This window comes from Nyctibius grandis, chromosome 13, assembly GCF_013368605.1.
Source record: "Nyctibius grandis isolate bNycGra1 chromosome 13, bNycGra1.pri, whole genome shotgun sequence".
Classification (NCBI taxonomy): Eukaryota; Metazoa; Chordata; class Aves; order Nyctibiiformes; family Nyctibiidae; genus Nyctibius; species Nyctibius grandis.
In genome coordinates, this window is record NC_090670.1 from 16,644,133 (window position 1) to 16,659,695 (window position 15,563).

General features: G+C 40.7%; 1 protein-coding gene across 2 annotated transcripts in view; it reads right to left on the reverse strand.

The window, feature by feature from the left end:
* TENM1 (teneurin transmembrane protein 1) overlaps positions 1 to 15,563 on the reverse strand; it is a 250,817-nt gene that overhangs the window by 18,860 nt on the left and 216,394 nt on the right. For both annotated transcript variants that reach the window (XM_068412163.1, XM_068412162.1), the window contains 2 exons: positions 6,916 to 7,282; positions 4,609 to 5,119 (listed from right to left, as the gene is read on the reverse strand). In XM_068412163.1, the coding sequence (XP_068268264.1) occupies positions 4,609 to 5,119; positions 6,916 to 7,282 (878 nt within the window). The remainder of the gene's footprint in view (positions 1 to 4,608; positions 5,120 to 6,915; positions 7,283 to 15,563) is intronic.

Sequence of the window (15,563 nt, forward strand, 5' to 3'; positions counted from 1 at the left end):
GTAACAATAGCGATAAAATCAGATTGAAATCTGCAGCGATTAAGTCACCTGCATGGTTTTTACTCTTGTGTTATGTTTCCCACAGGCCTACTCAAATCAGCAGGAACTTCTCATCACAAGTAACAGCACCAGAATCTAGAGGACCACATTTTAGTTCACCTGAATTTCATCAGTGCTAAAGAAATTCTTTTCATTTAAGGTACTCTGTGTGAATTGGGCCATGCTATGAAAAAGTCAATAATTAATTCAAAAGCTCTGGAAGAGTGTTTCTAATGGCTCTTTTGAGTTCTACAGATATACGTGTTCTTTCTGATGGTTCACATGGAAAACAATGCAGAACATTGCCTGGTGCTTGATATAGTTTCATATTAATGCTTCCCATCTTAAAAACCTCATTGATGCTAACACATTTTGATTCATCCAAGACACCTCACTGATACTGCAGATGTATTTGAATGAGTAAAACCAACTCATGTTCATAAAATAGAAGCCTACTTGTGCAGGTAGGAAAGCATAATTAAGTTTTCATGTTTTATTAACGGTCTCCCCTCATTCACAAAACATATCCTCAGCTGGTGTATCAACCAACAAAGCTCTGCTGCCTTAAATGGAGCTCTTCCAATTCACATCACCAGACGATCTGGCTATGTCCTTCACTTTAACGTCTTGGCATGATTTCCTTAGGATCTTTATTTCCCCCTAATTAGTCTGACAAAATCTATATGTCACAAGAAGTGCTGGTGAAAAAAATCAGGAATTTTCTCTTCCCTCCAATATAAAAATGAAAAATAGAGCAGCTGTTCTTTTCAAATGAAACACCGGAGAATGAACTAGTGACCATCTTGTGTTTTTTGACAAATAAATTAATCAAATGTTAAATGCAACATAATGTCTCTCTCTTTCACCTCCTACTGCCCTCACATACATCATGCAACTTATTTACATTCCACCCCTGTGCCGGTTCTGTGCAAATTGACTGGGTGCCACACCCAGCGATTAGAAATGACTCAGATCACTAAGTTTCATCATTAGAAAACTCCATGAACGCTGGGCAGTTATATTTCATTTAGTGCTTGATCAAACAGATATGACAGCTTGCTAGGTTATTTGGATTTTCTACCCTACCATAGAAAAATCCTCACATCACGCAATTTTATGGCGTAAATGCAGCTAGTTCATTGGAATGTACTTGTGCGCAAGACTCGGGATCCACCTCTGCTAAGGGTCTAGTTTTGCTGCTGATAGTGCTGATGATCAGATACAAACCTCCCTCTGTATCTGAAAATGGGATAAACTGTTACTGGATGGCTGGCCAGAAACAGGACTGAATTATGAGGCTAGAGCACATGCCAATGGGCTCTTACTCATGTAGATGGTCCCACTGACTTCAAGGAGAACATGCACATTAGTGTCTCAGTAACGATTCCACAGTGTGACCATCTAAAGGGTTTTTTTTTTATTATTCCAGATTGCTCCAAGAAACGCAGCCCTCCCAGGACAGGTTCTGCCACCTTTCACATGATAAATAGTAGCACACTGGGACTCAATTCCTGCATAGCAATTCTTACCCATACTAATAGGGGCAGAATCATGACATATTTCTTAATGTTAATTTGGGGCCCAGTTATGCCACTGTTAATCATGTCGGTGACCATTTAATCATGCAAATAATTGCACTGATTTCAGTACTCACATGAGGAAGTGCTCACCAATATTTGAATTGCACACTTGGGGATATAGCTTCACAATCCATTTGCATTTCTATGTGTAGCACAGTTAAGAGTTATATCGTTTCAAAGGGAAAGCGGTCTAATTAATTTTTTCAGAGAGAGTTGTTTCTTGCAGGTGTTTTCTTGCCCTTGATTTAATAGAGGCCCAGTGCTCCCCCTTCCCTTTTACAGCTTTAATGATACAATATTAAAAAAATCTAGATGACTGAAAATTGTACATTAGCTATAATTTTATGCAAGAGCTCTTTCAGTACTTCCATTCCATCAGGTTAGAGTAGATGGATGACAAGTACTTTTGTAGGTTGTTTTCTACCTCTTAACAATTTCCCTCTGTGAGTGAATCTGACATACAGGTAGATGTTCAGAACAGTTCATTATCTTTGCTCATATTCCCAAGTCTGTGTGATACGTGTTGTTAAACAAACTCATCCCTGTTTCAGCTTGACAGTGCCATGGGTTGAACTTTTGGATGTGAATGCAAATCTAGCTTAAACATAGAAGATAATTCCAAGCAATTTGAAAGTTGCTCATATGATCATTCTCTTAGCTCCAATACTATGTTCATATAGGACTCGGAAGCAATTCACAGATAAGTAACCCCTTCAAAAAAAAAATCTGATTTTCAAACTGAAATTGGGTGTCAGTTCAGAATGCGACCAGTCTGGAAAATAATGTCTGGTTAAAGGATGACTAAGGACCATTACGCCCCATGACCTATTTATGGAGAAGGTGAGCAGGACCTCCTGGAAGCATGTCTACTCAGCACAGCACTGATTACAGTCAACTGCTCCTTTGACTGCAGCAGATTGGGTGACATTCTGTGTATCAGCCATTCAGGAATTTGTAACAGATTATGAAGATGACTTAAAATATTGGATTGAACATAAATATTAATGACAAGGCTTCACTATTTAATTCTGCTGTTTTTTTTGTAATGTTAACGATTGTAATTCTGTTAATTTCTACTGACTATCTAGACTGGCAGAAGTGCATGGTCGTGCAAAGCCTGGACAACTCGAAGCATCAGTGAGGACAGTATTACCTAGCCTGCAGTTAAAGCTGTGAACGTATGAAAAACTGTTTCATTTAGCAAAATTTCTTTGTGTTAACCATACACATCATATCAATCCTTCCAAGGCACAGGTATGTCTTTGTGAAGAAATCTGTATTACATACAATGGGTGGCACTTGCAAGCAGGGCAAGTCCTTTAAAAGATCTTACTATGCTTGAGTCATACTTTAACAACCAGCTTGCCAAACACAACAGGCACAAGCAATAACTGTGTGAAATGGTTTACACTCAATGTCAATGGGACAGAGTAAGAATATCACGATTGAGAAGCACATGACTAAAAATAATCTGATCTAACATGCTCTAACAATCAAGGCCCTGCAACAACACATGCTGTTCAGCATTTTAAGAAGTAATAGGCATGACTTGGGGCTACCGTAAAAGCTTTTTGAAAGTGTCACTGGTCCGTGGTCTGGATTGATGTCATCCTCAAGTAGGGATTTAAATGGATCACTCTCAGTGTTGAAATTATCACAAAGGAGCATATATTCTAAGTCAGTTCAGGTAACACTCAGATCAGTGTTTAAACAGCATCAGGGCAACAGTGAGCTGTGTCTTGTTGCAAGGTAATTTAAATCTGTATCAACAGATGCCTGATAATGAGAACTGAACCAGGAAGGCCCTGTATGGTTTTGTTTTCTTGCATATTGTCAAAAATGGCCCTCTCTAATTGTTTATACTTATGTCCACCCTATCAATTTAGTCTTTGGCACAATAATATAGGGCAGGATGGAAAAATATCCCCTTGAATAAAATATCCCATGCACTAGGCAGCAGTTTTCTCTGCTTTTATCGTACTTCCATTTTAAGAAAATATAATTCTAAAAACCTGCAATGATGGTGACTCAACTACCTCTCCAGGTGACTTATGCAGTAACTGAATTCTCTTCAATGTGTTTTCTGTTCATATCTCACTTGGATGGCTTTTCGTTTTAGTTTTTGACCATTAACTCCTATGCTCCACAGAAACCAGGCATTATTATCCTCCTTGAAGATTCTGAACTAATACTGCAATGTTAACATACGATTTCCATCCATAACTTCACATCCTCAAACAGGGATTATGACAATCAATTATTAATAATGAGAAATCCTGATACATCATACCTCTTTACAAATCAAAAATGAACTTTCTCTTGGGTTGTTCTCTCCCTGGGACCAGACTGGGATGTTCTGACTGCATCTTTAACTGTCTTGTCTTGCTCTTTAGAAGTCCCGTCAAAGGTCTCCTGAACATCTTGCTTACAAGGCCATTCCTACTCCCCTTATCTACAGTCTTTTGCTATTACATATCCTTTTGTTATTATATATCCTCTTCCCCTGCTGATAGAAACAAGTCTACTCTTGTCTTTGAATACTCCTTCCACTGAGATTCTCAATTTCCTTTGCAACACTCCCTTCTCTGATGAGTATGCTAATTTTCCCCTTCTTGCCTTCCTCAGGAATTTTGCGAATTCCTGATTCATATCACAGCTTACCTCTACTTCTTTAGTTACAAAAAAATCCACAATCATATTTTCATTTAGAGAAACAGATTCACAACGGTAAAGTGCAAATGAAGTATAATTTCAGGCAGTTTCAGCTACACTTAATTGGCACTACGTACAGAGCTTTTACATATGACAGGCGTTGGCATTTAAGAAACGGTGTTTCATTGTAAAAGCTTGTGCAACAGCACTACTTGTCCTTTCTCATGCAGTGTTAGTAGCAGAGTGTTTTTTTAAATTACTAGAACTGACTAAAAAAATTTCAATGTTAATTTAAAATAGGGTTCTTTACATCGGGCATTTAATGTCGTGGACTTACTCATACACAGTTGTCCATCCATTTTCATCGCTTTTGGTTGCTAAAAGTCCTGTGTTTCCAGGGTATGTCATCAGAGCCAGGTTGTAGCCTTGGGCATAAACTCTTTTTAGAACCCCATTGCTGCTTATCGTCAGCCAGTACACCTGGCCCCCTGGCACCACGACCCACAGGGGCAGCCCACTCGTGTCTCTGCGGATGTGAACCGAACTCCCACTGCTGCTGGTGATGGTGCCAATATCCCCTTCCCCGCTGTAGGTGAAATTGTAAATGTAGTCCCTCGTTATGAGGTTCAGCGTGTGCAGGTGGGTGCCGTTGATGGTGAACTGATACAGTTCTTGGTCTGCTGGCGACGCAATCTCATACATATTCGTGTCACTGAGGTGAGCCTTGTTTCGGCTGACTGCACGGATGCGAACATTGCCAAGGTCTGCTACGTACAGTGTGTCATCAGGAGAGACTGCTAAAGAAGAAGGTGCTTTCAGCTTTGCATCTTTGGCATATCCACCATCACCTGGAGGAGAAATGGTAATTTTAGTAATCTGTAATGTCCATATTTAAGCTGATCCCATAGCCTGACACACTGCTTCTTCTCAGTATCATTTACAGGTCAATAAAACAGTATCTTCTTCCAACTAATTAAATCCATATTATCTAAGGTTGGCACAATTCTAAATCAGTCTCAGTGAAGACAAATAAGAATATAAATTATCTAATTTACACCATTTTTGCCAAGGCCAAAACCCTGCGGCTCAGGAAAGCATTAGTGGCAAAATTGTGAAAGAAAAAAACATGACACCTGACGTTTCATTCCCTGCTATTTGTCTGTTAGCATGCAGGTAAAGTAGAATCATGTTATAAATAAAGCAAAGAGAAAATAAAACCCAGCAATTCAGTTAAAATGACAATGAAGCAAAGATTAGTTTATACTTATTAAAAACTCAACACTACAGGAAAACAAAACAAGAATAATAGTCAAAAAGGTCCTTGAGAAACCACCCCTTGCAGTATCACTTGATAATTTACTTGGTTTGTATATTTTCAGGTTTGAGGAGGATATTTGCATTATCATGGGCTGTATATGCATATCAAAACGACTTTACATGAGCAGGATTTTCTATAACTAGCAAGAAAGCATATTAAACCCACTCTCAGAGAAAAACACATTACTCTTTGTATTGCTTCTCTTCTCCTGACTGAGAAATGAAATTTGGTGGAGATTTTGAGCATACCCTATGCTTCCTGGGAGATGGACAAATTAGCTGGTCTCTGACCCTGCCTTTCACCAACCCAGCACTGGCACAATCATTAGATTTGCCACAGTTTTTAATTTTTCAGCACTGAGGGCAGTTTCCCTCAATAGGAACCCTGAACAGGATCCTTTTCAGCACTGGTCTACCATAGCTGTTAGTGAAGCTAGCAGCACTTGGCAATGCACATGAAGCTTTGATTATCACTACAACGCTGGGTCAGCAACCCACCTTCTCTGGAAGACCATTTACATTTTTTTCTCTCCATTCTTGACATACTTAATGTATTCTTGTCAGTAATTAACCTTTTACTTGAAATGGGAGGCTTAAGAATTATGATGACATTATGGAGCTGAACACAGTGGTCCTTAGAGAGGACAAGATGACAACATACTGCACACCTCTGTATAGGGGAATGCTGTCCTTTGTCCCAGTATGAAACATGTTTTTGTGAAAACAAGCACCACAATTTGTTTTGGCGTAGGCAGGGGAGAGAAGCCGTGTTGCTGAGAATGTCCAGTGATGCAGTGCAGGCCTGGCACTGGCTGTTCCAGTTTAAAACACACAAAGAAGAAGAAATTCTGAACATTATGTGTTTGCATCATTTTGCTGGTTGTGCAGCATGACACAAGCAATGAGAAGGTATAAGCTGGTGTTTTTAACCAGACGTGAAACACTTTGGTACTCTTCTTGGTGAGAAGGGGTGCCTGATCCAGTAGCATTTAGGTGCAATCTGCACTGGGGCTAGTACCATCTTCAACGTGGGCAAACGTAGCTGACACAAAAAGGCAGAATGGGAGCTAATTTTGAACGGGGTGTAATCTCTGTATCAAAAGAGGAAAAGCTGAGACCACCGTGAGGTTCCTCCAGCACCAACTGGAAGACTCACATCTCTACATCCCATGGATTAAATCCACCAAGAGCTGCTGATAAGGCTTTTGGCTTTCCAAGGAAATTGAATTATTGCTCGTCTCTCCTCCCCCTTGTCACTTTGCTAATCTGCAGCTCTGCCAGGGGATCTCAACAGATAAGAGACAGGAAATAACTGGTATCGCCTTACCTGAAAAACAGTCACAATTAGGATCAATCTTGCAGTCACAATCTGATGGGGCTCCAGCGATTACAGAGATCTCGCCGTTGGTTGTGACCTGTTGTATACGGTTGATCTTTCTTTCATCTGTCTCTGCAATGTAGAGTATCCCGCTGTGAGATACAGCGATCGCCCTGGCTGACTCCAGAGTTGAATGGATGGCCACCTTGCTGACGATGAAGTGGTCGATGCCTGGCACCTGGCAGTGAATGGGGCGCCCCGCAATAATTCGCACACGCCTATTCTCAGAGATCTGCAGGACAATGTTGTTGTCCAGGACATACAGTGAATTGTCTAGAGGGTTCACTGTGAGGTCTGTTGGCCACTCTAACCGCACCTGGAAAAAGAAAAAATTAAGGGGAAAGCAAGGAAAAAAAAGAAAAAAGAATGATTAAGACAGTAAGGCAGTTTCATGCAACCATCTCTGATCACCATGTCACCAAGGCACTCAGTGGATTCACCCAGCACTGCTTCTCTAGTCGGTACCTTTAATTGGGTTTGGCAGAAGAAGTTTCAACAAGCATACTCTTTTCTGAGGTCCAGGTCCAGTGTGGAACAAAACTCGATTTTGAAAGTAATTTAGCACCCTCTGAGAGGTATTTACACAAGTCCATTAGGGTGAGAACTTTATTGTACCTATGCAGTCATGCAAATAAAAACACACACTTCATGTCATGCAACACCAGCCAGAAAATTTTCCAGGTCTGAATGTTATTGCTTCAAGGTTGCCGTCAACACTGGCAGAGTGGAAAACAGTTAGAGGTTGTCAGTGTTCTAACACTTTAATTGACTGTTAGTACAAAAGGAAAAATGACATACTAGAAGAGTACGACACATTTCCACATTTATTTACTAAACAAGAAATGTTAATGAATTATACGCCATAAGAAATATAAGCTCATTAATTCTTTGTAACATAATAATACACCAATATATCACACTTCACATGATACAACAGCCAAGCTGCAATTAGTTATGATTTTGCTTTGTGAATTCACTATTTCAGTCATGGATTAAGTAAATTCTTCTTATTTAAGATTAGCTTTTTGCCTTTTTCCATGCAAGTGAGAGTGCCAACCAAGCAAAGTTTCCAAACCACGCTGGAGGAAATGCTAGAAGAATGACCTCACCCATCTGATACCTGTTGCATCAGGTTCTGGAGAAATAAAACATGCTCCAAATTAAAGGTGGTGCAGCCTGTCAACCTGAAAGACAACCAGTATGCAGGCTGCTGATTGTAGCATGTACTGGCCAGAGCTTCAAATTCCTCCTGTTGAGAAAGCTCAACAGGCAGTGCAGGATTGCTGAACTGGGAAACAACAACAGAGTAGACTGGTCCCTCTCCCCAGCTAACGGCCAGTGGAAGATTTGGACTGCAGCTTGTCTATGGAAAGGTCAGAGAACAACTGAGTCACCGAGATTGCAAGACAGCCTATTTTTGTCTGTCTCAGGGTGCTTGTTATCCTTCATGAAGAGATGGCTGCTTTCATCTGAGTGGAATTTTTCTGGACTAAATATTCCAATTACAGAAGAGAATAAATACCAGGCTAAAATGTAATGGGTTTATATGCTTTATATGTCATAGAAGCTTCTATTATTTCATTTACTGATTTTGTTGCTGGTTTTGCTCATTTTTCCACTGTGCTAATTAAAAGATCTATGAATTTAGAGACCGCAGATGCTAATACAATGCTCAGCACTGAGCAATAACATATGGTGGAGTGTGTGGCCATCGCAAGCCACCTGCTCGCCTGGGGTCAGCTGAGGAACCAGGCTGGAGGCCAAGTCTCTCCCTTTCTCAAGCATCAGTATTTCCTGAATAATCTCATTTCCAGAAGTACATTGCTGGTTTGATAATTGATGTTTTAATAAAGTGAGGGCTTTGTGGCTACCGTGTCTCGCCCTGCATGGTTACGTGGTGCACCACACAATTATGAAGGCTCACAGAGTAATCGAATTCCTCCTTGTGCCCAGTCCGTTTTACTAGACAGCATAATAACTGGCATTAAGACTAATGCTGTTGCATTCAAGATCTCTTCTGAACCAGGTGGCAGAGTCCTTCCAAATGATGATAAATGTGGTGAAAGAGTTGGAAGCAGATTCCTCCCATAAAGGTGCTGTTTCTGTGCGTGTGTGAGACTGCCCGGATTCCACCCGCTGTGCTAGGGTAGTTCACACACTGCTGTTAGCTCGTGCTTCAACTGAGAGTTCTTTGGGACACCAAATAAAACTCTTTAGTTAGCACAGCCTCTACAAGGCTATCTTCAGGAAACTTGGAAAAAAAAAAAAAGATTTGCAATGTACCTTTAATGCAGAACATTTGATTGCTCTGTCAAAGTAAACAGATTATGTTTAATGGGAAACAGACACCTTCAACGTTAACGGCCTCCTTCACAGATTGCTCTGCTGTAAAAATAATCTTTGATTAACCGTAACTAGATTATTAGTGATAAAAACAATTTTGGTTACTACACCAGAACCATTGCCTAGCTCTCTGCTCTGCAAAGCTCACAGAAGGCATGGCTACAGCTTCTCCTTCCTGGGTTTAATGCGGTCATGGATGTATTAATGGTTTAATCCCAGGTGAAATATTAAAGCTAGCATGTACCTGTCTGGAGACTGCAGCACAAAACCCAGCTGCTGCTCACTGCAAGCTTATGCTATTACAACTGGAGGGGAAAAAAAGGTGAAATAGGCCAATTAAAATCAAACATACACACAAACACAACCCCCTGAGCATTCCTAATCTGAAGAAGAATTTCACAGATTCAGAAAAAATCTGCACTGCTCTTGTCAGGATGAGACTTCAAGGCATCTTAAACCGGTGTAAGCTGGGGCTGCTGCAGTCCCACGCCATCCCTTCCCCCAGTGCAGCCCCCAGCAGCAAGGCCAGTGTTTATGGGTTCCCACGGAGAGCAGGTTCAGGACAGTTTGCTGGCTAAAAACTAATCACCTAAATCAGCTTAAGCTGAAATGCAACTGCACCCGCAGGTTCACTGTTACCTTGAAAAGTCACCGGTTGTTTCTCTTCCTTTAAAGCAAGCTGCCCTCTGGCAGGTTTCTGTGACCAAACCATCAGTTGTGCTTCATTCAGGGCCAATACACATATTACAGAGAAGCACTTCAATTCATATCAGATATGACTGTGCCTATTAAAAAGTTTTTCCAGACAAAACCTCAGTTAAGATTAGAACATTAAATCAGTGAATATACTTTTTAATTTGAAGCAGTACTTCATAGCATCTGTAAAAAGTCCTTTCCCATTTATGTATATTTTTCTTATAACTCAAAATTGTGCAAATTGCAAGTGTTTTTTCCTATATTTGATGTTTTTTTTTTTCTGAGCATTGTACAGAAATGGCATTGCCAATTATCCCACTATAAACAAAGAGACAAGGTTTGTTCAGTAGCAGTCAGCACCTCACATTCTTCACAGACCGAAATTTTCAGGTGACAATTCTGGTTTGGTTCACTGGAGACTGAGTACATGCCGTGGAAATCACTGCCAGAACAAATGAATCCTTGAGCAATGAGACCTTTTGCATGTAAGTATTAACATGTCAACTTTTCTGGGAATTCAGCATTTAACTGTCAACATAAAGGCTCCAGCTATATTTAATAATCAATCTCTGGTTTGAGAAGTGCAAGATTAACACCGACTGGTCTGGCTTTCTAACACATTTTTTCATGTCAGCTGTTCTGGAAAACACAAAGTGCACTACAGTGGCGTCAGTTTAAATGAATTTTCACCAGGAGATCTACATTTAGGCAGTCAAATAGCTCTCAGACCCGAACAGTATTTTTTTTGTTTCTTTCTTTCTTGCAAAATACGCCATGTGCTTGTATAACTCTCTACCTACATACCTATCTGGTTTTGAAATATTTAAATGTTTTTCCCACAGCAAAGCTTTACAACTACATAAATAATGTGATTTTTTTTGCAAAGTAGCACTGACAGGAGAGCCTGCACTCATATACTTCTTAAACATACACGCCCGCACACATACACATATTTAAATGTTCGTTTGTGAAGAACACTGCTTCACTTTTGGTTTTGACCATATGGCTAAAACTTTCTACACATTTTGCATGACATTTTATGGCTGTGGCATTTTTGGTACTATTTTAAACAAATCGGATCAAACAAATTCTACTGTTCGTATCAAAACAGTAAAAGTAAAGAGGGAAAAATTTATCCTTGTCTGCAGATGCAGGTTTCATGAGCTTCACTGTTTGGTTGCGAGGGTAAATTTCACTGGGATAAGTTTCATTTATCATGGATTAAAAGAAGCTGCATAAATCCCTAAAAAGGCTTCACCATTGCTTTGATTTCTTGCCATGCACTGCTTGTATATTTTGATACAATTTCATGTAGTAGCATGAAATTCATGCCAAAATTTTTCTGATAGTCCTGACCGATGGATTGCTTCCTATCTGTACTGCTCAGCTTCAAGTACTTTGTTTATGCTACCTTTGCCTTATTCAGCTCTACAATACGCATTTGCAGAGCTGATCATAACATCCTCCATATTTCTCTTTTGCTGCTAACTTCTTTTTTTCATCTCCTCTTATTTATACTCACTTCAGCTGTTGTTTCTAGGCCAAACCCTTTTACTCACCACAATGTCCTTCTAAATAGCATTTTTCTCTCTTCCTACCCAAACCCTTCTGTCTCCTTCCTTCTGCAAGAGAAATGGCTCCGAGGAAAGACTCGCCCAGACAGTCCATCAGGAGTGAGCGTGTAGTTTACAAGGCTGAAGGAGACTGGTTCTGCCTCCCTGAACTTTTTACAGGATGTCTTACTACATGTATTTCTCTCTACTTTCTCACAGTTGACAACCACAGATATTTTTTCATCATTTTCTGTCAGTTTGCTCTCTCTTCTGTGGTCTTTCTTTTGTTGACACTGACACTGTCAGCTCCTCTCAGCAGCTTAGTTTCTTTCTTTGTGGCACACAGAGACACAATTCAGCTCCTGCGGTCTGACACCGGGGAACCCTTCCCCGCGGTGGGATTACAGCCTCCTCCCACGCTGGAAGAGCCTTTGTTTCTCATGCTCCTGATACTGCATATTATAAAATTCAGAATTATACAGTTCAGCTGTAGCAGCTCCTGCTCTAAACTTCACAAGTGTTGCTCCCTCTGCATTCATTGTTCCCCAGTGAAAAACCCAAATAAATGAGTTTTGCAGCCAAACAACCGCTGTTTTCTACCCTGGGCTGGGAAAGCAGCTGTGGCATATTTACAGATGCAGCTCAGAGGTCTGAGGACACCAGCTCTCCAGCATCACGGCTCATGTAGTCTCTCTGCCAGTCTGCCTTTGCCATCAATTATTTCCAGCAGATGAGGGACCCAGGGCAGGAACGTGAAGACAAGGCACCACTCCAACAGTTTTCACTGCTTGTCTTCGCTTCGCTTGCCACAAGATTCGCTATGCTCTCGCTTTCCAGCTCTCTTCTTGTTTCATAATGTCTTTTTTTATGATTTTTGTTTCTGCTTCACAACTTCAAAGACCATATGAGGAATCTTGGGTCTACTAAATCGATAGGAAAAGTTGATTTCTATGGAGACAGGTTTCACATCATCTTTATTTAATAATAGAGGGAATATTATCCAGAATCACGTAAGCCCACTGACTATGAAAATCAATGGGACTTAGATTCCTAAGCCATTTAAGTCTGTTTAAACATGGTACCCATGGTTTATACAGGTTATGAAAGAAATACTATGTTAAACTCCCAGAAGGAATTTACAAAGTATTTCGACCAGGCTGGTACCTCTGAGAGGAGGAATCTTTGACTCTTCAATTACAATACCCCAAAATAGACCATGAATTTGAATTTAACTCAAACGCGTCTCCAGTGCTGGAGTGGGAATAGATGTCCTCCAAACATACCATTGCAGTTAATTTGCATGGCCAAAACAAGGGAACAGGACCAGGTGGAGATCTAGCTAACAACAGGACTGTTTCCATTTTGCCTCACTTTCTTAACTTGCGCTTCCAGGTCCCATGCTTGTCAGATGATGCGGCACAAAAGTAAGATTGCATAAATCTTAATAAATTTCTTGCTAGTTTTGGCCTTATCTTTCCATTTTGGCCTCAGAAGTTCGGGATACAGAAAGCCAGTGTGCTGCCAATGCAGAAAACATGAGAGGAAGATCTTGAAAAGCTTTAATTGAGACAGTAATTTAAAGCTGTTGGAGAACAGTGAGAGGCTGGAGCTAACATGTTACAGTGTCTTTTATTTCCAATAACTACTGAAGTTGTTAATCAACCTGGATGTAAAAGGCGAGGCACCTGGTTTTTCTTGCCTTCCAAAAAGGCTGTAGACAAAGATTTTAAAAGTGCACCTGAAATTAGGCTTCCAACAGGTTCCTAATCAGACAGCTAAACAAAGTTTTTGATTTTCAGTAGCTGAGCTTTGGATCTAGAAAGGCATAGAAAGGCTCCAGACCTAGAAGGGCTCAGGAAAGCTCTACAAAGCCTCTTGCAAAACAAAACACAAAAGCAGGGGAGGGGGGAACGGGGACGTGCAGGAGGCCCTAGAAGGGGTCCCTGGAAAGTTCTATATTCAGACAGGGCCCAAAAGGGTGCTGGATCTAGAGAAGCCTGTGAAGCTAGAAAAGGCTGAAGAAGGGCTCCAGAGAAGTGCTAGGTAGGCTCTAAGAAACAGCTCTAAAAGGCTTCCAAACCATCCCAGCAAAAAGATCTAGTGAGTCTCTAGATGTGCTCCAGAAGCTATGGATGCCCTCCCCACCCTGGCTCCAAAAAGCTCTAGATCTAGAAAGGCCCCAGATCTACAAAGGTGCTAGATGTCTTCAGAAAGGCTCTTGACTTCTTTAGCAAAGTTGTAAATCTCTGGATCTCAAGCTCTCAGCAATTTCTAGATCTAGAAAACAACAGGAATCTCTATACAGTGCTAGATCTACAAATGTCCTTTTAAAACGTCTTCTTTTCTTTATGCCTTCAAGCCAAATCCAAAAAGACTGAAACACATAGCATAAGTTAAAAATCCTTCTGGATGGGAGCATATAAAAATAATTTCACAATGAAATTAGTGCCTTACGACTAGGCTACTTTTACCAAGTTTCAATCATTTGACCTCTCCTGATCCCCCAAATATTTGGCATACCTTTCATGAGCCACTCAACACAGTTCTTATAGTTCATGGTAGTAACAGCAAAAAACCCGTTGGTTTTGTTGCCACTATTGATATGAACACAGAAATATAACTCTGAACTGGCAAGAAAAATAGAAGAAAAAAGAAATACATATGGATGGAGGACCCAAAGGGTTTTACATCATATCATGACTTTCCCCAGTTCTCACCAGAGACAGCTACACGCTGTTCACTTTCCCATTTTGCTTTGAGCAGTTGATTGAATGGCTACTGAGTGATGTTCAGACATTTATGATTTTTCTGCAATGTGACCTACATTGCTAAACTTCATAAATTTATTCTCCAAGGCAGTGTATGATTTTGCATGCCATACGCATCCCAAAGGAATCTATCAGCAGGAGATGAGGCCCAGTTTGTAAAAGCTGAATGTCCTTCAGACATTTTTAGCTAATTTGTTTGTAAATGTGAGTGTTATTGTCAGAGTAACACACTGCATAACGTGGCACTCTCTGTCATTCTCTTTGCCTCTCTCTCTGTGGCCTAAACTTCATAATGCACAGCTATAAAAGTAACCTCTGTATGGCACGCTACAAATGGATACAACCAATTTCTGTCTTGATATTTGCAATTTTTTTTCCCTCCACTGACACAGTGTCTTTAATTTTCTTTTCCTTGGCAGAAACAAGGGTGGAAAAGATGTGAAGCAAACGCCGTATCAGGAAGAGGGGAAATCAGGCATTCTTAGCTGTCATTGCCCAGGCTGCAGCTCCTGCCACGTTACTGTCTGTGGTTGTCACAGCTTACTTTCGTTTGATTTCAGCAGCTTGTAAGCATAACTCAGGGCAGACTTAGTCCTAATAATAATACTGGAGATATCACTAATACCTCCAAAGCAACACTTCTTGTTACTAAAACATTTTCAGTCTTTGTTTATAACCAGCTCTGAGACCTTACAAGTACCCTGGCAGCAAGGGAACAAACAACACCCTCTAAAGTTCCCTCGTGCTGACATGCTTCAAAGTCCTGCCCTTTGTAAGCTGTTATTATTACAGTGTTGTTTTGACAGGATCTGCAGACTTTCAGGTTCCCCTTAGCACCTGGAGCAATTTGCAAGCCAGAAGTATCACTGTGCTGGCTTTTTTGACCCCCCTTCCACCAGTTAATGCGGTGCAATGCTTTCAGTCATACAACCATACCCACACTTTCTTTTACAGCTTTCAAATACAGCAGTTTGCAGCTATGCAAAATTTCAATGACCTGAAAACAGCATTAAATGCCTATATCACTTTTTTCACTTACACTACTTTTACGCCTTTATTTCTGTAAGCTCTCTCCTGATCTGTGCTGTCGTGAAGACTGACCAGGAGTCCAAAGATCAGTCCTCACTCCTCTAAGGTGTAGGACAGTCTTCCTCTGACCTAGTCAATGCAACAATTTCTATCCCAGCAGCGTGTGACATCTCTGCAGGATGGGCACCATCACCTCTGGTGGCTGCTG